The sequence below is a fragment of the Mauremys reevesii genome, linkage group 8 (assembly GCF_016161935.1).
Source record: "Mauremys reevesii isolate NIE-2019 linkage group 8, ASM1616193v1, whole genome shotgun sequence".
Taxonomy (NCBI): domain Eukaryota; kingdom Metazoa; phylum Chordata; order Testudines; family Geoemydidae; genus Mauremys; species Mauremys reevesii.
The window spans coordinates 36615250-36639925 of NC_052630.1; the positions used below are offsets into that span (position 1 = coordinate 36615250).

Here is a 24676-nt window from a genome sequence, read left to right on the forward strand (position 1 = left end):
CTCAGTTTTCTAGGTTACCTGTTTGAGAGATACTTTTAAATAATAACTCTGAATCTTACTTGCTGATCTTTATTTTCATTCTGTGGCTTTTCTGTATTCAAGCTTTCCACCTCTTAATATGAAGTGAGCTCCCATTAGCCTTTCCTGAGAGGCCTCTCTGCCGTTTCATATATTTCAGGATAACTAGAAGAGCACCAACCTGTTCTGAAAGTTTCATGTTTCCATTGTGCAATACATTAAGAATTTCCATTACTTTCATTAAAGTAATTCAGTGGCTGCTTAAGCTATTCGATTGTAATGTGTCTGTTTCGTGGAGGGCTCAGGTAAGGAGTTGTGAGAGGACACCCGCCATCAGGTGGATTTTGACTGGAGAAGATCCGAATTTCCAGGCCACTATGTTTTTGTTGACTGGTTTTAAATTCAGCCATCTTCTAAACTAGAGGGAAAGTTCTGGAGGGCTTTTGAGTTGCTTTCTAGAGGCGAGGCATTACTGGGGGAGCAGAGCTCTGGCTGTAGCGATCTGTCACAATAGAGTCACTTGATGTCTACCCAATAATTTATATTTAGAAACACAGCTAGAGATTTTGCAAAATTCATATTATTCTTAAATCTGCAATAAGAACATCGGGCATGAAGTAACGGTATGGGGATATTTATTCAGAAATACATCATCTTACAAAATAAAACGAGCACCCAGCTGGGCAAAAGGGAAAATTTCCCTTGTGTTTTCACATTCACTTCACTAACAATTACTGTCACAAGACCTAACTTACATGTATTTGTAGTTATTATAGTTCAGTGTGACTTGTTAGTTCCATTCTGTGGTACAGTCATTGCCTGTAAAGGGACTCACCAATGCATTTCGTAAAATACGTTGGAAAGTTTTCAAATGAACGTATACTTTTTTAAAACCCGAACAAGAATGATGTATTACTTTTCCTTATATTGAACACCTTCTTTTCCATCTTTCACTTTCTGCATTCAGATAAGTATAAAAACCATATTATATATTTACAGTCAGCTTATACAGTGATTTCCTCTTTGCGAAATAGAAAACAAGAATTAGCGATCATTAATCTAATTACTAACTTGGCTAACACTAATATTGGGTGCGGATACCAGACTACAAGAATTTCAACTCAGGGATGGCAAAAAAATTAGACGTCATGTACTACAGCCCATAGTATCGGCATTTCTCCAGACTTTTAACGATTATTCCGTCTGAAATTAAGTTCCGATGATAGGATAATCTAAAAAAAATAGACTAGAGCCAATAATTAAGTAAAGTTGATCAAGAGTCCTTATACCATAATGGGGGGGGGGGGGCGGAAGGCGGTGTGAGGAATGATGATTAAATATAACAAAAAGAAATAGCTAGCAGCGGACTTCATATGTACACCACAAGATGTCGCTGTAGACTAAAAATACATTTTCGTAGAAAGGGAAAAATACAGCTCCTCCCCCCCGTCCCCATACTAAAATCTGCAGCAAATCAGATATTCACCAGCATTGCCTGATACGGATCGAATTAAACCTTTGCAAAGACGTGGCAGGATATAATAAAACATATTAATTTTCTGGCAAAAACTGGGATTTTATTTGTTAGCCTTCACTCTTCGCATTCGCAATGACTCTTCTCCGGGGAGACTCCCTGGTAACGAGGCAGCTGCTGCGGCTGGTTCTGTTGCACACGGCCTGGGAGGTGGGCAGCGGCCAGGTCCGTTATTCCGTGCCGGAGGAATCCAAACACGGCACCTTTGTGGGCCGCCTGGCCCAGGACCTGGGGCTGGAGGCGGCGGAGCTGGTGTCGCGGATGTTCCGGATGGTCTCCAGCGGCAGGAGAGACTATTTTGAGGTAAATTTGCAGAGCGGCGTTTTGTTTGTTAATTCGCGACTAGACAGGGAAGAGCTGTGCGGCCAGAGCCCCCTGTGCGCCATGGACCTGGAGGTGATAGTGGACAAACCCCTAAGGATATTTCACGTGGAAGTGGAGATACAGGATATAAATGACAATGCTCCTGCTTTTTCGGTAAATGAACAAAACCTGAGTATAGCAGAATCACTAACGCTTCCAGGTTCGCGCTTCCCGCTAGAGGGCGCGTCTGACGCAGATATTGGTACAAACTCTCTGCTAACCTATAAACTCAGCCCAAGTGAATATTTCACCCTAAAGGTGCAAACTAATGAAGAGCAAAGTAAATCTTTAGTCCTTGTTTTAAAGCAATCACTGGACAGAGAGGAAACCCCTGCGCATCATTTATTACTCACAGCCACTGACGGTGGCAAACCGGAGCTCACCGGCACAGTTCAGCTGCTGATCACTGTGCTGGATGTGAATGATAACGCGCCTTCTTTTAATCAGTCTAGTTATAAGGTTCGATTGTTAGAAAATGCAGCTAATGGAACAATGGTAATGAAAGTGAACGCAACCGACTTAGATGAGGGAATTAATAAGGATATTTTATATACACTTCGCGGTGTTACTCAACCCAATGCAAGTGCCACCTTTAGAATAGATTCAAATACTGGAGAGATCAGTGTAAATGGAGAACTGGATTTCGAAAACACTAAATTACACGAAGTTCGAGTAGAGGCCACTGACAAAGGTAATTTCCCATTATCCGGGCACTGCAATGTTTTCGTAGAAGTGTTAGACGTTAACGATAATGCCCCCGAGTTAACAATAACGTCTCACTCTCTGCTGGTGCCGGAGGACGCTCCCCCGGGGACAGTGGTGGCTCTTATTAGCGTCTCTGACCGGGACTCGGGAGACAACGGCAAAGTCACTTGCTCCATCCCCCCGAACCTGCCCTTTCGGCTCGTCTCCACCTTTAAGAATTATCACTCGCTGGTGCTGGCGGAGGCCGTGGATCGGGAGCGAGTGTCTGAATATAAGCTCGTGGTGACAGCCAGAGACGGAGGGGCCCCGTCTCTCTCGGCCAGCAGCAGCATTTTGGTGCCGATCGCGGATGTGAACGATAACGCCCCAGCGTTCCCTCAGCCCGTTTACACGGTGTTTGTGAAGGAAAACAATCCGCCCGGGGCCCATCTCTTGACCGTGTCGGCCTCGGACCCGGACCTGAGGGAAAACGCCTTCGTGAGCTACTCGGTGGTGGAGCGAAGTGTGGGAGAGCAGCCCATGTCCAGCTACATCTCGGTGCACTCGGAGAGCGGGCACATCTATGCCCTGCAGCCCTTTGACTACGAGGAGCGGCAAGTGCTGCAGTTCCAGGTGAGCGCGAGGGACGCCGGGTTCCCATCGCTGTGCGGGAACGTGACTGTGCAGCTCTTTGTCCTGGATGAAAATGACAACGCGCCCGCAGTGTCCCCGGCCGGCTCCGTCGGCGGCTCGCCAGGGCCCGAGCTGGTTCCGCTATCGGTCGGCGCAGGGCACGTGGTGGGCAAGATCCGAGCGGTGGATGCGGATTCCGGCTACAACGCGTGGCTTCGCTACGAAGTGCAGGAGCCCGGGGCTGCGGGGCCTTTCCGGGTGGGTGTGTACAGCGGGGAGATCAGCACGACGCGGACCTTGGAGGAGGCGGACGGCCCCAGCCAGAGACTCGTGATCCTGGTGAAGGACCATGGGGAGCCGGCGCTGTCAGCGACAGCCACTGTCAGCCTGTCCCTGGTGGAGAGTCCCCAGGCTGTGAAATGGGACTCGAGGCCAAGGGGCAGGATCGAAGGGCCCTTGGTTGACATGAACGTGTCTTTAATGATCGCCATTTGCTCGGTGTCCGGGCTGTTTGTGCTGGTGATTGTCGTGTACGTTGGCCTGAGATGCCACCCGGGTCCGGAAGTGGTGTGCGAGCCTGGGAAAGCCACCGTGGTGTGCTCGAGCGAAGTGGGGAGTTGGTCCTATTCCCAGCGCCAGAGCCGGAACTTGTGTGTAGGGGAAGGCACCGCCAAGAATGACCTCATGGTTTTCAGCCCCAACTTCCCTAACTGTGCAGAGAAAAGTGGGACAGTGAAGGAACAGGAGCTGGCACCAAATTCATCTGGCGAGGTGAGTTTCATGAATCTGTTCTATATTTATTAGGTATTCAAATATTTTGAGATGTTAATGTGGATTGACAGGATTGTTTTCCATGAAAATGTAATAGAAATAAATTAAACCTGATTGTATTGCTTTAGAAGAGATGATTATGATGTTTATGAGGACAGTTTCTATATTTTAATTGCAGTGGTAGTTTATTTTTGGGAATGAAAAGGTAGTGATATTTATGCTGTATCAGAACAATTGCCCTTCAGTTTGGTATCTTGTGTCTGACGGTTACCAGTTAGGGATGCTTCTGAGGAAGGTTCAGGGATGTCCAAAATGGAGAATTATGGGATAACCTGACTATACCTGAAACTCAGTGCTAACTCCTGGCATTTAGCTGTTGGCTTATGTCCAGGAACATTAGGTCTGATATCCCTTTTGTTGAATTTTTATTATATCTAAAGTAACTGGCTTTAAATTATCTAGATGACATCTAATCCTTTTTTGTGTCCCAGGAAACTCCAGCTCTTGTAATGTGTCCTGGTAGAGAGTTCCATAGGTGGATAGATCATGGTGCAAAAATATGCTTCCTTTTTTTAGTTTACAATTAGTTCCTCCTCAGTTTTATTGAATGCCCCCCTAATTCTTATATGAGGAGAAGTGGGAAACCAGAGTAATTCACTGACCTTCCTCTGTATCATTCATTATATTATATGCTTGTATCATGTCCCTTCTCACTCATCTCCTCTCTAAACAGCTAGATCATATAAAACTAAATTGCCTGAGGCTTAAAGTAACACCATGATCTACTCCCCCACATGCTTCAGTGAGTGCCACTACCATTGCTCCAGGGGCAGAAGGAAATCCTTGCAAACTATATTAGGATTCACAACGAGGAGTTCTTGTGGCACCTTAGACTAAAAATGTATTTGTGCATAAGCTTTCGTGGGCTATAACCCACTTCATCAGATGCATGGAGTGAAAAATACAGTAGGCAGGTATAAGTATACAGCACGTGAAAAGATGGGAGTCAGGGGTGGCTCTAGACATTTAGCCACTCCAAGCATGGCGGCATGCCATGCGGGGTGCTCTGCTGGTCGCTGGTCCAGCGGCTCCGGTGGACCTCCCACAGGCGTGCTTGCGGAGGGTCCGTTGGTCCCGCGGCTCCACCGAATCCGCGGGACCAGTGGACCCTCCGCAGGCACGCCTGCGGGCAGGGGCGGCTCTAGGATTTCCGCCGCCCCAAGCAGGGCGGCACGCCACGGGGGGGGGGGGCGCTCTAGCGGTTGCTGGTCCCGCGGCTCTGGTGGACCTCCTGCAGACATGCCTGTGGAGGGTCCGCTGGCCCCACGGCTCCGGTGGACCTCCCACAGGCACACCTGCGGATGCTCCACCAGAGCCGCGGGACCAGTGGCCTCTCCACAGGCACGTCTGCGGGAGGTCTACCGGAGCCGCGGTCCCAGCGGACCTTCCGCAGGCATGCCTGTGGGAGGTCCACCGGAGCCGCCTGCCGCTCTCCCGCTGGGACGCCGCCCCAAGCGCGTGCTTGGCATGCTGGGGTCTGGAGCCGGCCCTGCCTGCGGGAGGTCCACCGGAGCTGTGGGACCAGAGGACCCTCCGCAGGCATGCCGCCAAAGGCTGGCTGACCGCGAGTGCACTTGCCCGTCTGGTACCTTTCAGTTTAACGATACCTGCCTGCTGCCCTCCTGGCGACCAGCAGAGTGCCCCCCGCGGCTTGCCGCCCCAAGCACGCGTTTGGCGTGCTGGGGGCTGGAGCCGCCCCTGATGGGAGTTGCCTTACCAAGTGCTAACGAGGTCAATTCAATCAGGGTGGATGTGGCCCATTTCCAACAGTTGACCAGAAAGTATCAACAGAGGGATGTGAGTATCAACAGAGGGAAAATTAGCATCCTAGCCACTATGGATGAGGAACAGATGTGGGCAAACTATGGCCTGCGGGCCACATCGAGCCCACGGGACCATTCTTCCTGGCCCCATAGCTCTTGGCTGGGGATCCTAGTCCCCAGCCCCTCCCGCACTGTCCCCCCTTTCCCACAGCCACGCCGCCATGCAGGCTGTGCTCTGGCCTGCCGCTCCTGATGGGCACTATGGGGAGTGCAGGTGGCTCTGGCTGGGTGTCGTGGCTGAGAGCTCCTGCTGCTGATAAGGGGGGGGGGAGTGGGAGGGTTGGTTAAGGGAGTGGGGGTGTCCTGGGGGGAAGTCAGGGAGGAGAGGGTGGTTGGATGGGGCAGAGGTTCAGGGTGGGCAATCAGGGGATCATCAAGGATCTATAACCTATCCTGAAGGATGATCCCTCACTCTCACAGACCTTGGGATACAGGCCAGTTCTTGCTTACAGACAGCCCCCCAACCTGAAACAAATACTCACCAGCAACTACACACCACACAACAGAAGCACTAACTCCAGGAACCAATTCCTGTATCAAACCCTGTTACCAACTCTGTTTGCCTATCTATTCAAGGGACACCGTCATAGGAACTAATCATATCAGCCACGCCATCAGGGGCTCATTCACCTGCACATCTACCAATGTGATATATGCCATCATGTGCCAGCAATGCCCCTCTGCCATGTACATTGGCCAAACTGGACAGTCTCTACACAAAAGAATAAATGGACACAAATCAGATATCAAGAACTGTAACATTCAAAAACCAGTAGGAAAGCATTTCAATCTCTTTGGACACTCAATAACAGATTTAAAAGTGTCCATTCTTCAACAACAAACTTCAAAAACAGACTTCAACGAGAAACTTCAGAACTGGAATTAATTTGCAAACTTAACACCATCAAATTAGGTCTGAATAAAGACTGGAAGTGGCTGGGTCACTACAAAAAGTAATTTTACCTCTGTTGATACTCACACCTTCTTGTCAACTGTAGGAAATGGGCCACATCCACCCTGATTGAATTGGCCTCCTTAGCACTACAAAAATTAATTTTTCCCTCTGTTGATATTCACCCCTTTTTGTCAACTGTTGGGAATGGGCCACATCAACTCTGATTGAACTGACCTCATTAGCACTGACACCCCCACTTTGTAAGGCAACTCCCATCTTTTCATGTGCTGTATATTTATATCTGCCTACTGTATTTTTCACTCCATGCATCTGATGAAGTGGGTTAGAGCCCACACAAGTTTATGCCCAAATGAATTTGTTAGTCTCTAAGGTGCCACAAGGAACCCTCATTGTTTTTGCTGATGCAGACTAACACAGATACCCCTCTGAAATCTATATTACGATTGAGTCTTGAGAGGTAATGACACATTTATAAAAAATGCTCAGGTAAATGGCATAGATTGTAAGGGCTGGACTCTGGAGGGACCTAGCATCCCAATTCATTTTGGTCAAGGGAAGTTTGATAAGGGAGGATGACAGACTTCTGGTAAAAGTTTAATCAGCTTTGGCTGAATTCCCTATAACTGTACCATTGGCCAAGGTCTACCTTGAGTGCAAGAATTTTAAAAGTGATGTTGTTAATGTTGGAAATCTACTTCCCACAATTTGTAATGATATTTTAGTCATGTCTAAGCAGGTTAATATCATACTTGCAGTCAGAAGGACTATGGCTTTGCCTTGCCTGGCTTGTCTTGGACAACAGGGAAGGCTTTGAGGGGGGTGAAAATGCACTTTGTCAGCTGAAAGTAACAGATTGTCCCTGGAGGAGGGGTTTGGAGATCCCATTGTTTGCTAGAGTCTGGTCTTAACATAAATGAGACTCACAAGGAATTTTTTGTGATCCTTCCCTGGACAAGAAGAGGGATAAGGCTCAGAATAATACCCCATCTGTGGAAGAAAAGGGCAGATTTTTTCTAGACAGAGGCTTGTTGTACAAGGAGGCTCCCATAGGGAAAAATTGATGCCCTATGGTGGTTTACAAGCAGGTACTGGTGCTTGTTGAGTACAGGATGGAGTTGCTGAAGGTAGCTCATGATTGTCCCTTTGCTTGACACTTAGGAGTGGAGAGAACCTTGTGATAGGCTAAAACAGAATTTCTATTGAACTCACATTTTTTAGATGGTGAAAGATTACTGCAAGATTTATGTTTTATGTCAAAAGAATTAGAGGTTAAAGGGACAGTGCAAAACATCTGACATGCTCTTTGCCTATTATTAAGGTGGTGTTTGCCAGAGTATTTGTAGATATTGTGGGACCCCTACCCAGACCTTCCAGAAATTAAAATATATATACTGATTGTGGTGGATTTTGCCAGCAGGTACCTTTCAGCCACAGCTCTATCTAACATAGAAGCTGAAACCATGGCTACTGCCCTAATAACCTTTTTAACAGAGTTGGTTTTCTCAGAAAAATTTTGTCAGGGAAAGGTCCAAATGATCATGTCTGTAGTTTTCAAACAGCTATGGGAGTTGTGTGGTGTGAGTCTTATAAAAGCCTTCCCCTATCATCCAGAAACCCATGGTCTGGTAGAAAGATTCAATGGAAAATTAAAGTCTATCCTGAGACTGGACATTACTTGATGAGGGAATGAGTGGGATATGTTACTCCCTTCTTTTACCGGTACATACGCCAATAGTCTACAATGTTTGCCTCCTTTGATCTCTTTTATGGGATTCAGGTGAGGGGACCCTTAGGTTTAATTTCAGACTCAAGGAAGGGTTGTACAGAAGAGCCGGAATAGCCTGTGAGGGACCATGTCACTCATTTTAAAGTCTTTTTAAAGGCTATGATGGAATTAATGCATCAGAACCTTGAAAAGAGTCAAAAGTCTAAAGACAGAAAAATGGCAATGAATATGATTTGTTGTGCTGGTGAGGGAACATTTACTTCCCCTTTAATTAATTTGGTCAGGGAGAGTAAGGAACAAACCCCTCTGGAGAGCACTGAGATTTGGAGGAGGGGGAAATTGGACACAACCCAAAAGCAGGAGATACTGACCCTTGAAATACCACAGGCGGGTATTTTCCAAGCTGCCAGGTTTAACCACCAAAATAGTGCATTCCATTAAAATTACAAGACCATACCATGCTAAAGGAGAAATGCAAAGACCAATTCAGGAGGAGATGGAGAGCATGCTAGACATGGGAGTGATTACTACATCAAAAAGCTCCTGGGTGTCTCCTGTTGTAATGGTATCCAAAAGGGATAAAAACATGAGATTTTGTGTGGGTTTTAGAAGGATGAATGCCATCATCTAACTTGATCCATACCCCACAGCCCAGATAGAGAAGAACCTACTTGATTTGTTGTGTGGGGGAGGGTGCAAAGTTAATAAATACTTTGGATTTGACTCGAAGGCATAGGCAAATTCTCTTAGATGCTGATGTCCCAGAAAAAGTCAGCTTTCATAGGGGAATCTGGCCTGTATGAGTTTAAAGTTATGGCTCTTTTATATTTAGACTGTTAAGGAGAGGGCTGAGCAGTACGAAACATACATTTCTGGGGGAAAGCCCAGGACCTGAAGTGTGTTGGGATAACCCTGCTGTATAACCAAGACTGGTGAGAGCCAGGATGTGACTGGCAGGCTGCAGTTACACAAACACATCTGGGAGTGATCTGAATGCTGGTGGCTGGTTGTGAGTTGTCCAGGTTGGAGGCTACAACAGCAAGACATCGCAAAGCACCCCAGGTTACAGGGCAGGGGTGACACAGCCCTGTAACTGGTCTGGCTTGTACTGCGATATGACACACTTACCATTTCGTTGTTAAACTCTGATTTAAGATTTTTTTTTTAAAGAAAAATGCTGTATCTATGACATGCTGGCTTCTTGGGTTCCTGGACACTTTACCTCTAGCTGTGACAATTATGTGGGGAAATATGTGGCATCTTGTGTTTAAAAGGAAGGAAATATTATCACTGTAAAGTACCCACAGCAATTCAGATTAGTAGAGAGCAAATCCATGCTATGCATCGTGTCAGCATTTAATCCGTGATAGTCCCTGTCCAGAAGAGCATATAATCTGCAATACAGCAGAGAGCCCAAAAGGCTTAAAGCCTCTAAAAGCTCAGAATCTGGAAGCTCTTTCTATTCATATTTTTGAAACAGAAATACAAAACATTCTTTTACATAGGGTCTCTGCACTGACATGCAAAATACCTGAGTTACTTACAGTGTGTGATAGACAACATTCCTTTCTTCAGATGAAGAATCTTTTCCCGATCCTGGAATTTTAAACATTTCATGATCACCGTGTTAGACCTTTTTCCTGGAGTAATTTTAGTCTCCTGGCCTTTGGAGGGCCTTTCAGATCAATAACAGGTAAATAACAGATCAATAACAGGTAAATAACAGATCAATTAAACCCCTTAACAGAAAATAAATCATTAACAGGGGAGCCCATAACCTGAGAGCATGTTACTGCTTCCGTTTTCTTCTGGTAAACCTGTTAAATGCAGATTTGAAGTCCAGACTCTGTCTTCCACTCCACATCATCCACTTTGGTAAATACTTTTAATTAGTCATTCTGAATCTTGCCGATTTTTATGCCTCCTGCCAGTTTTCTATCCTCAAGTTCCTCTTCCCTTTAATTGAGCTTCAGCTTCCACCAGCCTTTCCTGTAAGACCTTGATACCGTTTAATGTCTTTAAGGGAAGCTGAAACAGCACCAACCTATTTTGAATGTTTCACGTGTTCCATCTGATTTACATTTTGGGTATTATTTCATTCAGTTAATACGCCAGCCTGGATATCTCCTCCACGGCGCTCTGTGGTGTGGCTATGGGAAGCCCACCGTGAAGTAGATTCTGATTAGGAGCAAATAGCGATTGGAATCGATTCCATGGTTTCGTCGCCTGTATTGAGGAGACAGTGCTCTGGAGGGATGTGAGGGCATTTAGGTTTCTTTCTGGGGGTGACGATGAGTGCTCAGGAGCAGAGTTGTGGCTGTATAGAGCCGTCAGAACCTGGGCTCACGTGACCGCCACCCGCTCATTTGTATAGAAAAATAGAGAATTTATAAAATGTCATATTGTATCAAGAAGCCTGTAAAAAGAACGCAGCGAATGAACTGACGCAAAGGGGAAATTTTATTCTGAAATATATCATCTTACAAAATAAAATGAGCCCCAGAGATGCAAAGGGGAACTATTTCTATGTGTTTTCAGATTCACTTCACTCACAATTACTGTCACAACAACTAACTTATATGTATTGAAATATAATGAGACAAGACTGGAATTAGCTCGTCTGTGGCCAATATAAAACAAGCAGTGAGAGATAAAAGGTATCTTTTAAATGGTGGAAGTCAAATCCTAGTGAGGTAAATAGAAAGGAGCATAAACACTGCCAAATTTAAGTGTAAAAATGTAATAAGAAATGATAAATAGGAGTTTGAAGAACAGTTAGCCAAAAACTCAAAAGGTAATAACAAAATGTTTTTTAAGTACATCAGAAGCAGGAAGCCTCCTAAACAACCAGTGAGGCCCCTGGACGGATCCAGATACAAAAGGAGCACTTAAAGATGATAAAGTGATGATGAATTCTTTGATTCAGTCTTCATGGCTGAGGATGTTAGGGAGATTCCCAAACCTGAGCCATCCTTTGTAGGTGACAAATCTGAGGAATTGTCACAGATTGAAGTGTCATTAGAGGAGGTTTTGGAATTAATTGATAAACTTAACAGTAACAAGTCACTGGGACCAGATGGCATTTACCCAAGAGTTCTGAAAGACTTCAAATGTGAAATTGCAGAACTATTAACTAGGGTTTGTAACCTGTCCTTTAAATCAGCTTCTGTACCCAATGACTGGAAGATAGCTAATGTAATGCCAATATTTAAAAAGGGCTGTAGAGGTGATCCCGTCAATTACAGACCAATAAGTCTAATGTCTGTATGGGGCAAATTAGTTGAAACAATAGTTAAGAATAAAATTGTCAGACACATAGAAGAACATAACTTGTTGGGCAAAAGTCAACATGGTTTATGTAAAGGGAAATCATGTCTTACTAATCTATTAGGGTTCTTTGAAGGGGTCAACAAACATGTGGACGAGGGGGATCCAGTGGATATAGTGTACTTAGATTTCCAGAAAGCTTTTAACAATGTCCCTCACCAAAGGCTCTTACATAAATTAAGTTGTCATGGGATAAGAGGGAAGATCCTTTCAGGGAATGAGGACTGGTTAAAAGACAGGGAACAAAGAGTAGGAATGAATGGTAACTTTTCAAAATGGAATGGGGTAACTAGTGGTGTTCCCCAAGGATCAGTCCTAAGACCAATCCTGTTCCACTTATTCATAAATGATCTGGAGAAAGGGGTAAAGAGTGAGGTGGCAAAGTTTGCAGATGATACTAAAGTGCTCAAGATAGTTAAGACCAAAGCAGACTGTGAAGAACTTCAAACAGATCTCACAAAACTAAGTGATTGGGCAACAAAATGGCAAATGAAATTTAATGTGGCTAAATGTAAAATAATGCACATTGGAAAAAATAACCCCAACTATACATACAATATGATGGGAGCTAATTTAGCTACAACTAATCAGGAAAGAGATCTTGGAGTCATCATCAATAGTTCTTTGAAGACGTCCACACAGTGTGCAGTGTCAGTCAAAAAAGCAAACGGGATGATAGGAATAATTAAAAAAGGGATAGAGAATAAGATGGAGAATATCTTATTGCCCTTATATAAATCCATGGTATGCCCACATCTTGAATACTGCATACAGATGTGGTCTCCTCATCTCAAAAAAGATATACTGACATTAGAAAAAGTTCAAAAAAGGGCAACTAAAATGATTAGGGGTTTGGAATGGGTCCCCTATGAGGAGAGATTAAAGAGGCTAGGACTTTTCAGCTTGGAAAAGAGAAGACTAAGGGGGCATATGATAGAGGTATATAAAGTCATGAGTGGTGTGGAGAAAATGAAAAAGGAAAAGTTATTTACTTGTTCCCATAATATAAGAACTAGGGGCCACCAAATGAACTTAATGGGCAGCAGTGTATATATTCATAATTGTTTGCATTGTTGCTGGAGCTGAGTTTGTCCTAGGATATGAGAGAGAAAAGGTAGATGTGGTAAATAAATTTATTTTATTGGACCAACTTATGTTGGTGGAAAAGACACACTTTTAAGTTTCACAGAGCTCTTCTTGCTCCTAAACCTGTGTGAACCCCTTATGCTTAAGGATCAGTTCCACCGGGTATTTAGCTTGGACAATCCACTTATCTTCTCCAGATCTGACGAAAAGCTCTGTGAATCTCGAAAGCTTGTCCTTCCCACCAACATAAGTTGATCCAGCAAAAGATACTACCTCACCTACCTTGTCTCTGTTATATATTCATCACTACTTTATTCCAGTCTGCATTCAGATATATGTAAGATCCATAAGCACCTGTTATAGAGACTCTCTGTTTGCCAAAGTGAAAACAAGTCTGATATACAATTAATTTAGACATTAAACTAAATATCACTAATATAATATTGTTTGCAGCTATCTTGACTACAGCAGTTTCAACAGCCACACCTCAACAAAACAGAATTTATGAAAGAAATCTCCCAGTATTAGACTTGTTCCAGATCTTTGACGATTGTCTGCTCTGAAGTTAAAGTCTGATGTCAAGAAAATCTTCAAAAACATGTTCAAAATAGTTGATATTTACCAATAAAATCATAAACATAATTTAAGCGATTTCTTTCCTTCAGAAAAGAAAAAGGGGAACTATTTGGAAGATCAGTATATTAGGCCACGGAATAATGATTAAACAGTGTCTATGACAAGAAGAAAGTTAAGAATGTTTAAATATAAGGAAAAAAATAGCTAGTAGCGGACTTTATATATATATATGTCACAAGGTGCCGCTGTCGACTAAAAATACGTTTTCACAGGCCTGGTCTACACTAGGCGTTTAAATCGGTTTTACGAGCGTAAAACCGATTTAACGCCACAACCGTCCACACTAGGAGGCACCATATATCGATTTTAATGGCTCTTTAAACCGGTTTCTGTACTACAGTGCACCACTGACCACTCTGGACAGCAATCTGAGCTCGGATGCAGTGGCCAGGTAGACAGAAAAGCCCCGCGAACTTTTGAATATTTCCTGTTTGCCCAGCGTGAGCTCCGATCAGCACGGGTGGCGATGCAGTTAAAAATCAAAATAAGCATGGACCATGCGGATGTGATCGCTGTAAGGGCAGGCAAATCTGTTCTATCAGCGCTCCGTTACAGAAGACGAAATTCAAAATCATTTTTAAAAATCTCCAGACAGACGCCATAGCATGGACTGGAGGACTCAAGCTATCCCACAGTTCCTGCAGTCTCGTATTTGCATTCTTGGCTGAGCTCCAAATGCTTCTAGGGTCAAACACAGTGTACCCACCCCAGAAGTGAAAGGAAAACAATCCTCTCTTGACTCTTTAACATGTCACCCTATCTTTACTGAATGCTGCAGATAGACCCGATGCTGCAGCACTTGGCTGATGGTGCATACGACTGGTACCCGTCCTCATCATCAGCCTATTGGCAAAGCTGGTAAAGGACTGGTAACCATGATGACCAGCATCTGTTAGGTCGATCAAGGGTGCCTGGTCCTAATTTTCATGGTAGATGGTGCAATATGGCTGATAACCATCATCGTCATAGAAACAGGGGCTGAGCTCCATCAGCCCCACCCTTCATGTGTAAAGAAAAGATTCAAGTGCCCTGAACTAGCAGAGGGATGCTGGGCTCCTCTCCTACACACTCCTTACTGTCCTGTCTGGACTATCATAGCAGCTGGAGCTGCCTTCCACTCATATCTCACTAACAAATCACTGTGTCTTATTCCTGCATTCTTTATTACTTCATCACACAAGTGGGGACAATGCTATGGTAGCCCAGGAAGGCTGAGGGAAGAACGGAATCAACAGGTGGGGTTGTTGCAGGAGCACCTGTGAATAGAATACAGCTCATAATTTCTGCAGGATCTGACACAGAGCAGCTGTGCTCTCTGGTTCTCTGATACAGTGGTTCTCTAGTACACTTGCCCATATTCTAGGCAGGACTAGGGACTTGCCCATATTCTAGGCAGGACTGATTCTATTTTTAGATACAAAAAGGAGGGATTGACTCAGGAGTCATTGCAGCCAGGCACTTATGACAGCAGCAAATGGAACAGTGCAAAAGGACTGGTAGACACAATCATCTTATTACCAATTTATGGTATGGTAGATGGTGCAATATGGCTGATTACCATCCCTGCTATCATGCAAAAGCAAAAGCATGCTGCTGTCATCTAGTCCACATACGGTGACAGTCACAAAAGGCTACACAGGCTCCATGATTGCCATGCTATGGCATCTGCCAGGGCAATCCAGGGAAAAAGGCATGAAATGCTTGTCTGCACACCACCGATTTAATGTGTTTAGTGATAAAATCTGTTTTATAAAACCGGTTTATGCAAATTCGGAATAGTCCCGTAGTGTAGACGTACCCATAGAAAGGGAAAAATACAGCTCCTCCCCCCCGTCCCCATACTAAAATCTGCAGCAAATCAGATATTCACCAGCATTGCCTGACATTGGACTTGAATTAAACCTCTACATAGACGTGGACCGATATATTAAAGCATACTTATTATCTGGCAAAAACTCGGATTTTATTGGATAAGCGACACCGCCCGGTGTCCGCGATGGCCCTTCTCCGGCGAGACTCCCTGGTAACCAGGCAGCTGCTGCGGCTGGTTCTGTTGCACACGGCCTGGGAGGTGGGCAGCGGCCAGGTCCGTTATTCCGTGCCGGAGGAATCCAAACACGGCACCTTTGTGGGCCGCCTGGCCCAGGACCTGGGGCTGGAGGCGGCGGAGCTGGTGTCGCGGATGTTCCGGATGGTCTCCAGCGGCAGGAGAGACTATTTTGAGGTAAATTTGCAGAGCGGCGTTTTGTTTGTTAATTCGCGACTAGACAGGGAAGAGCTGTGCGGCCAGAGCCCCCTGTGCGCCATTGACCTGGAGGTGATAGTGGACAAACCCCTGAGGATATTTCACGTGGAAGTGGAGATACAGGATATAAATGACAACGCTCCTGTGTTCCCTGAAAGTAAAGAAAATCTGTTTATTTTAGAATCGAGATTCCCCGACTCACGTTTCCCGCTAGAGGGCGCTTCAGACGCAGATATTGGAACAAACTCTCTGCTAACCTATAAACTCAGCCCAAGCGAGCATTTTACTGTAGACATGCGAACGAATGATGAAAAAAGTAAATCGTTAGTCCTTGTATTAAGGAAACCACTGGACAGAGAGGAAACCCCTGAGCATCGTTTATTACTCACTGCCACAGACGGGGGCAAACCGGAGCTCACCGGCACAGTTCAGCTGGTGATCACGGTACTGGATGTGAAGGATAACGCGCCTGTATTTAATCAGTCACTTTATAAAGTCCAGTTACTAGAAAATGCTCCAAACGGATCACTAGTAATTAAACTAAACGCTACAGATTCGGATGAGGGAATAATTAAGGATATTATATATTCAGTTCGCAGTGTCACTCCGCTCACTGAAAGCTCCATGTTTAGCATAGATTCAAAGAGTGGTGAACTGAGAGTGAATGGAAAACTGGACTTCGAAGACACTAGTTGTCATAAATAAACAGATCAGGGTTAAGGTCTCTTTTCCCTGGAAAGGGTTAACAAGCTCAGTAACCTGAGAAACACCTGACCAGAGGACCAATCAAGGAACAGGATAATTTCAAATCTCTGTGGAGGGAAGCTTTTGTCTGTGTTCCTTGTTTGCTCATAGCTCTCTTTGGATCTAAAAGAGGCCAGAGGATCTACTTCTCCTGGAGTAGTTCCTACTATTTAATAGTGAGTATTAATTAAAAAGGCGGATTAGTCTTTTGAGTTGCTTTCTATATTTGCAATTGTGTGTTTGCTAAAGGAAATTCTTTATTCCTGGTTGCTGTTACTTTGCTTTTACTGAGAAAGAAAGGAGGGGGGATTCTCTCCAGAGATTGATAAATTAGACCCTGTATTGTTCCATTTTGGTTACAGAGACAGTGACTTTTCTTTTTATTCTTTAATAAATTCTTTTCTATTAAGGACTTGGTTGATCTTTCTTTGGGTGGATTCTCAGGGAAAGGGGAGGGGGAGGTATCCCTCTGTAGTTAAATCCCGGTGTCTCTCCTAGGAAAAGGGAGGGGGAGGAAGCAGGGGGGGAATGGTTTATTTCTCCTGGGTGTAAGAACTCCATGGATTTGGGGCTCTTGGAATCCCCTAGGATTTTGGGGAAGGACTGTGTCTCAATCCACATACCTGATTGAGTGGTGGCAGCTTTTACTAGATCTAAACTAGGATTTTAGTTTAGAGGGAAACCAAGGAAGGTCCCCACATTGGAACCCAACAGCTCCAAGTGGGGGTGAGACCTATGACACTAGTTTACACGAGATTCAAATCGAGGCTACAGATAAAAATCCGCATCCCTTGGCTGGGCACTGCAATGTTTTGGTGGAAGTGTTAGACGTGAACGATATCGCCCCTGAGCTGGCCGTGACTTCCCTTTCCCTGCCGGTGCCGGAGGACGCTCCCCCGGGGACAGCGTCTTATTAGCGTCTCTTATTAGCGTCTCTGACCGGGACTCGGGAGACAACGGCAAAGTCACCTGCTCCATCCCCCCGAACCTGCCCTTTCGGCTCGTCTCCACCTTTAAGAATTATCACTCGCTGGTGCTGGCGGAGGCCGTGGATCGGGAGCGAGTGTCTGAATATAAGCTCGTGGTGACAGCCAGAGACGAAGGGGCCCCGTCTCTGTCGGCCAGCAGCAGCATTTTGGTGCCGATCGCTGATGTGAACGATAACGCCCCCGCTTTCCCTCAGCCCGTTTACACTGTGTTTGTGAAGGAAAACAACCCGCCCGGGGCCCATCTCTTGACCGTGTCGGCCTCGGACCCGGACCTGAGGGAAAACGCCTTTGTGAGCTACTGGGTGGTGGAGCGAAGCGTGGGAGAGCAGCCCCTGTCCAGCTACATCTCGGTGCACTCGGAGAGCGGGCACATCTATGCCCTGCAGCCCTTTGACTACGAGGAGCTGCAAGTGCTGCAGTTCCAGGTGAGCGCGAGGGACGCCGGGTTCCCGTCGCTGTGCGGGAACGTGACTGTGCAGCTCTTTGTCCTGGATGCAAATGACAACGTGCCCGCAGTGTCCTTGGCCGGCTCCGTCGGCGGCTCGCCCGGGCCCGAGCTGGTTCCGCTGTCGGCTGGCGCAGGGCACGTGGTGGGCAAGATCCGAGCGGTGGATGTGGATTCCGGCTACAACGCGTGGCTTCGCTACGAAGTGCAGGAGCCCGGGGCTGCGGGGCCTTTCCGGGTGGGTGTGTACAGCGGGGAGATCAGCACGACGCGGGCCTTGGAGGAGGCGGACGGCCCCAGCCAGAGACTCGTGATCCTGGTGAAGGACCATGGGGAGCCGGCGCTGTCAGCGACAGCCACTGTCAGCCTGTCCCTGGTGGAGAGTCCCCAGGCTGTGAAATGGGACTCGAGGCCAAGGGGCGGGAGCGAAGGGCCCTTGGTTGACATGAACGTGTCTTTAATGATCGCCATTTGCTCGGTGTCCGGGCTGTTTGTGCTGGTGATTGTCGTGTACGTTGGCCTGAGATGCCGCCCGGGTCCGGAAGTGATGTGCGGTCCTGGGAAAGCCACCGTGGTGTGCTCGAGCGAGGTGGGGAGTTGGTCCTATTCCCAGCGCCAGAGCCGGAACTTGTGTGTAGGGGAAGGCACCGCCAAGAATGACCTCATGGTTTTCAGCCCCAACTTCCCTCCCTCTTCGAAGATTGAGGGGAACTGGAAACGGGAGCAGCTAATCTGTGATGGACAGGTTAGTCTTGTAGTTCATTCACAAACATATATGAGATATAAGAGTTTTTTACACTATTTTTATATTGTCTACAGTATTAGGATTTCATAATGTGGTCTAGGTGAAAACCATGATTTACGTAAAAATCGTGTTTAGCAAAATTTTCCAAACAGGCTATTGGAAAGCAAGTGAGCGGTAATTTTTTATGGGGATGGCTTTTTTATTAATAGTATGAGTCGATATAAACTCCTTTGCGGTAGCAAATTTAAGGGTAAAGTTGTTCATTTAAAAAATCATACTAGTATTTTAAGATAAATGGTGAACGTCTTTTCCATTGGTGGAAATAGATATAATCTTATTAGCACGTTACCCGACACGTATTTACGTTAGGGTTTATTCCCTTTCACTAATTTCTGTTTCTTCATATTTTAAAGAAATCTACCCTAGATTTTCTCTATGAATATGACTTTCAGCATTTGTGTGGTTGCTAAGAAAGTCTGGTTGCTCCAGTGTGTTTCTTTTCTCAGTGATCCTATACTTCGCAGGAAGGTATTTTACAAATTTAGGTCTGCATGGTATTCGTGAAAACATCCTCATATGTGCTGTCCTTTGTGTGAATTTGGTTTTATTCTTAAAAAAATCTAAAATTGTTTGCATTTGAGCAAAATCTCATCCAGAAATGTTTTTATTGTTGATAATCCCAATGTCCCTCAGGCTTCAGAAAAGAAGCATTAGTTTACACAAAATCCCGTTGGAAAGGTGAGTCCTTACTGGCAGGGCCAGCTTTAGCAGCTGCAGGGCCCGATTCCTGGGGGGAGCGGGGCTTGTACTCAGCGGGCAGCGCTCCCAGTCTTCGCCAGCACTTCAGATTACCTGCCGGGAGAGCTGGGCCGCGGGGCTGCGGCTCTCCGGTTTGGGTCGCAGGGCCGCGGGGCTGCCACGCTCGGGCCGAAGCTCAGGCCGGGGTCGCGGGACTGCCTCGCTCCAGCTGGAGATCCGGCCGGGGTAGCGGGGCCGCGGGGCTTGCTGCGCTCCGGCCGAGAGAGCGGGGCCTCGGGGCTGCCGCGCTCCTGCTGGGGTCGCGGGGCCGCAAGGCTGCCTGCGGCGGTCCTGCCGAAGCTCCGGCCGGGGTCGCCGTGCCGCAGGGCTGCCGCGCTCCGGCCGGAGCTCCGGCCCAGGCCGCGGGGCGTGCCGTGCTCCGGCCAGCGCTCTGGCCAGGGGCGTGGGGGTGAGTAAAAAAAATGTAAAAGAGCCTAAGGCGCGGCCGATTCCAGGGAATCGATCGAATTGGCCTAAAGCCAGCCCTGCTTACTTGGTATTTTTTTAAATCTGAATTTGAGACATTGTCTGTAACATGTCTGGTGGGCATTTGTATCCCTATTTCAGTAAGAAAAAATTAAGATGAGATTTTTAAAGTTCTTATTTATTTCATATAGTACTGATAGAAAGTGAAGAGAAACAGTCAAATGAAAAAGAGTCCCATTCAGTTACATCACATGAAGGCAGATAACTAAAAAGTGACAAATTTTATAAGTGCTCATATGAAAATGCTAGAAGTCTAAATACTAATATGGGTGAATTTGATACCATGAACTTGGTATTAAATGAGGATATAGTATAATAATAGAAATCACGGAAACTTGGTGGAATGATGACAATCTTTGGAAACAGTCGTACTTGGATACAAAATATATAGTAATGACAGAGTAGGTTGTTCTCCTGTGGGAGTGGCACTGTATGTGAAGAAAGCACAGAGTCAAATATAGTAAATATCTTAAACAAATTCAACTGTGCAATAGAATCTCTATGGTTAGAAATCTCATGATTAAATAAGAAGAATATAGTAGTAGGAATATACTACCAATTGCCAGACAAGGATGGTGACAATGATTGTGAAATGCTCAGGGAGATTAGAGAGGCTATAAAAATAGAAAACTCAACAATAAGGTGGGATTTCAAGTATCCTCATATTGACTGGGTACATATCACCTCAAGCCAGGATGCAGAGATTAAGTTTCTAGATACCATTAATAAGTGCTTCTTTAAGATGCTAGTCCTGGAAACCACAAGGGGAGAGAGAATTCTTGACAGTCCTAAGTGAAGCACAGGAGATGGTCGCACAGATTCATATAGCTGAACCACTGGGTAACAGCCATCATAATAAAATTAAATTTAACATCCTTGTGTAAGGGGGAAAATAGCAAAGAAAACCCCCACATTAGCATTTAACTTCCAAAAGGGGAACTAAACAAAAATAAAGATGCCAGTTAAACAGAAATTAAAAGGAACAGCCACAAGAGTGAAATGCCTGCAAACTGCATGAGAACATTTAAAAAATGCCATAGTAGATGCTCAGACTAAATGAATACCAAAATTAAAAAACATAGCAGGAGGACCAAAAAATGCCACTATGGCTAAACAACAGAGTAAAAGAGTCCATTTAGAGGCAAAAAGCTATCCTGTAAAAATTGGAAGTTAAATCCTACTACAGAAAATGGAAAAGAGCATACATTCTGCAAGTCAAGTGTTAAAGTATAATCAGGCAGGCCAAAACAAGAATTTGAAAAGCAAATAGGAAAAGACACAAAAACCAAAAGCCAAAATTATTTTAAAATACACCAGAAGCAGGAAGCTGCCAAACAACCAGTGGGGCCACTGGGCAATCGAGGTGCTAAAGGAGCACTCAACAAAGAGGAGGCCATTTCAGAGAAGCTAAATGAATTCTTTGCATTGGTCTTCACTGCAGAGACTGTGAGGGAGATTTTCACACTGAGCCATTCTCTTTACATGACAAATCTGAGGAACTGTCCCAGATTGAAGTGTCTATAGAGGAGGTTTTGGAACAAATTGATACATTATACAGTAAAAAGTCACCAGGGCTAGATGATACACTATTCACTCAAGAGGCCTGAAGAAACTCAGATATGAAATTGCAGAACTCCTAAATATGGTATGTAACCTATCTAACCTATCACGGAAATGAGCATCTGTGCCAGATGATTGGAGGATAGCTAAGGTGACACCAATTATTTAGAAAGGTTGCAGAGATGACCATGGAAATTACAGGCTGGCAAGCCTGGCTTCTGTACCAGGAAAATTGGTTGAAAGATAAGTATTATCAGGTAGATTAACATTATATATTGGGGAAGAGTCAAAATGGCTTTTGTAAAGGGAAATCATGCCTCACCAATCTACTAAAATGCTTTTAGATGGTCAGTAGATAACAGTGTACTTGGACTTTCAGAAAGCCTTTGACAAGGTCTCTCACCAAAGGCTCTTAAGCAAAGTAAGCAGTCATGGAATAAGAGGGAAGGTCCTCTCATGGTTCAGCTGCTGGTTAAAAGACAGGAAACAAGAGGCAGGAATAAATGGTCAGTTTCCAGAATGGAGAGAGGTAAATAGTAGTGTTTCCCAGGGATCTGTACAGGGACCAGTTATTTTCAACATATTCATAAATGATCTGGAAAAAGGTGGCAATTTGCAGATAATACAAAATTACTCAAGATAGTGAAGTCAGAATAGACTGTGAAGAGTTAAAAGGGATCTCCCGAAACTGCGTGACTGGGCAAAAAAACAGCAGATGAAATTCAATGCTGATAAATGCAAAGTAAATTATCATAATTGTGTTATAGGCATTAAACAATCTCATACTTTCTAAATAATCCTATATTCTTCCCTTTTACTGACTGATTTCACATTTTACTTAACTATTCCAAATTATTAATATTTTAAAAATAATTTAAGAGCGGTATTAACTTTATGAGGGGAGCAGAGCACATACAAGCACCACTAATCTTCATTTTCAGTATTTGGTTTTGGTTTTGAGCATTCCTTTTGTCCCTCTCTTCTGGAATTTCTTTGCACGTGTCTGAGGTGTGTCTTGTCTAGAAAAACAAGAACCCCTGTCCAGGCGGAAGTGTTTTTTTCTGTCGTAGAACATAGACAGGGAAGATGATGGCCTCTCTTCCTCCATGTGCCTGTGAGCAGCCAGCAATAGAGTATGGGCTTTGGATGAAGAGCTCTGCTCTGCTTCTAAATTTGTCTCTCATTCAGTTAGCTAATTTGCAGACCTTTAGTTAAATAAAGGGCAAAGTCGAATCTACAGATGAGAGATTTGTGGAGTGATTTCGAAGCACTGAGAAGAAGAAAGCTACGCTTCCAGAATCTACAGCCTCATTCCATGCTTATACTGTTACCGGCCTGGTAAGGGACAATATGTCGCTTTCCAAAATGAATGACATGAAGAAGACCCCTAGGAGACACCTGAGACTTATTGATGTTCTTGGTGGGTTAGAGTCTACTAATCTTTCTTCACTTTTTAGAAAATTAAACTGAATGATTATAGTTGTCTGATACTAGAGACTCCCATCCGGTGCTCTTGACTAAAAGACTTTCTAAAGGTGGGGAAGAAACCCTCATCTAAATCTGTGCCATGTGCCCTACGAATAACTTGAAGCTCAGTGTCATTTCATATCGTAGTTATTGTAGATGCTAGCGCACCGGTTGCTTTTCAAGATAACTAAAGTAGCTGTTTACTTACATTACATGACAACTTTAGGTAAAATATGCAGATATTATTTAATCGAAGATTTGGGGAAAACGGACAGAAAGGTGTTGTTTGTGCCCCGATCAGCTATACACCGAAGTTGAAGACAATTTCTAAATGTTCAAGCCTATGGAAGAGACAGAAGATATTGCCGCAGCTGAAGAGGTGGAGAAGGGCCTCGACACCGATTAATTTTCACCTGAAAAGTCAGATATGAAATCGGAGTCTATGCAAATTAATATTTTAAATACAAATGTAAAAAGAATTGATTGTATACGAGAACCTATAATGTGTTTGCATTATTGTGCTTTGTTTATATGAACGTATCTAAATCGAATGTTCTCAGGGGGAGATCGTTATCTGCCAGGGATTTCTCCATGGCATTTATAATTAGATATAGTGCTGTGCACTTGCTCTTCTAAAAGAGGTTGTGTGTATTGATAATGCAAACTGGTTGACGTGATTAATTTACATATTGCTGCATCCCAACCCAGCAGGTGAGTGATCCTTATGTAGAATCTGAAAGACAGTTTGGATCCCAGAGAATGAGTGTTGCTAAAAGAATGTAAATTCTTCTTCTTCTTCTTCTTCTTCTTCTTCTTCTTCTTCTTCTTCTTCTTCTTCTTCGCAGTAGCAGCAGCAAGAACAATAATAATAATAAATAAACTATTTAGATGCGGGAAGATATTTTTAAAATGTCAAGCATGTATTGGAAAAACCCAAGGAGTTCTGAAAAACGAATTTCCTCACACCGGGTATTGATGCCAGTCAGAAATAAGAATTGTCATGATTCCCCCAGGTATTTAAATAATAAAAATACGGGATAAATGGTGACTACTGAAGAATTAGGAGATACTAATTCAATTACAACCCATTATTTTTTGCCTCTTCTGCTTACTCTCAAACACCGCATTTCAAATTATTATTCTTTATAGATGAGAAATTAAGGGGGGCATTTTCCTGTTTGGAGACAAGTGTCAAGAAAATAGATTTCAGCTGTGTGTGATCATAGAGATCGATGGATACTAAGAAATTGCACAGCGTCCAATAGTTCAATAGCTAAATAGCTAAGTGCACTTCATCATATCAGCCTCTAAACCAGTCCCTGCAATCTCTTATTCACGCTACTTACTGATCCCAGTAACGCCACTGAGGCTTAGTAGGTAGGAATCAGCTTCGAAGAATTAAAGATACAGGACCACGTACTTAGAGTCTAAGATCTTCAAGGCAGGGAATAGGTGTTCGGTATCTGTATAGCAGAATGTAAATGTGCCGGGTACATACATGATAAGGAAGATAAAATAACGGAAAAACAGACAGGTTATAAGCTGATAAACCAAATTATGTGTTTCATAAACCCTCCAGTTGTTTTGAAGATCACAGATTTTTAAGTGGCTCATGTTCTG

The 24676-nt window shown here is 44.5% G+C and overlaps 2 protein-coding genes across 3 annotated transcripts; both read left to right on the plus strand.

Moving 5' to 3' along the window:
* The first annotated feature begins 1564 nt into the window (after positions 1–1564).
* LOC120369820 (protocadherin alpha-13-like) lies at positions 1565–23377 on the plus strand. Of its 2 annotated transcripts, none has more exons than XM_039483493.1 (2): positions 1565–4003; positions 23283–23377. In XM_039483493.1, the coding sequence occupies exons 1-2, from the start codon at positions 1628–1630 to the stop codon at positions 23304–23306; spliced, it is 2400 nt and encodes a 799-aa protein (XP_039339427.1). In that variant the 5' UTR covers positions 1565–1627; the 3' UTR covers positions 23307–23377. The 2 variants fall into 2 exon arrangements, with proteins under 2 accessions (XP_039339427.1, XP_039339428.1); XM_039483494.1 differs by lacking the exon at positions 23283–23377 and adding an exon at positions 13395–13461.
* LOC120370170 (protocadherin alpha-13-like) lies at positions 15573–19459 on the plus strand. The gene is given in 4 exon segments (XM_039484461.1): positions 15573–16519; positions 17317–17471; positions 17474–18745; positions 19439–19459. Coding segments are annotated over 4 exon segments (2394 nt in total). The 5' UTR covers position 15573.
* Positions 23378–24676: the final 1299 nt, after the last annotated feature.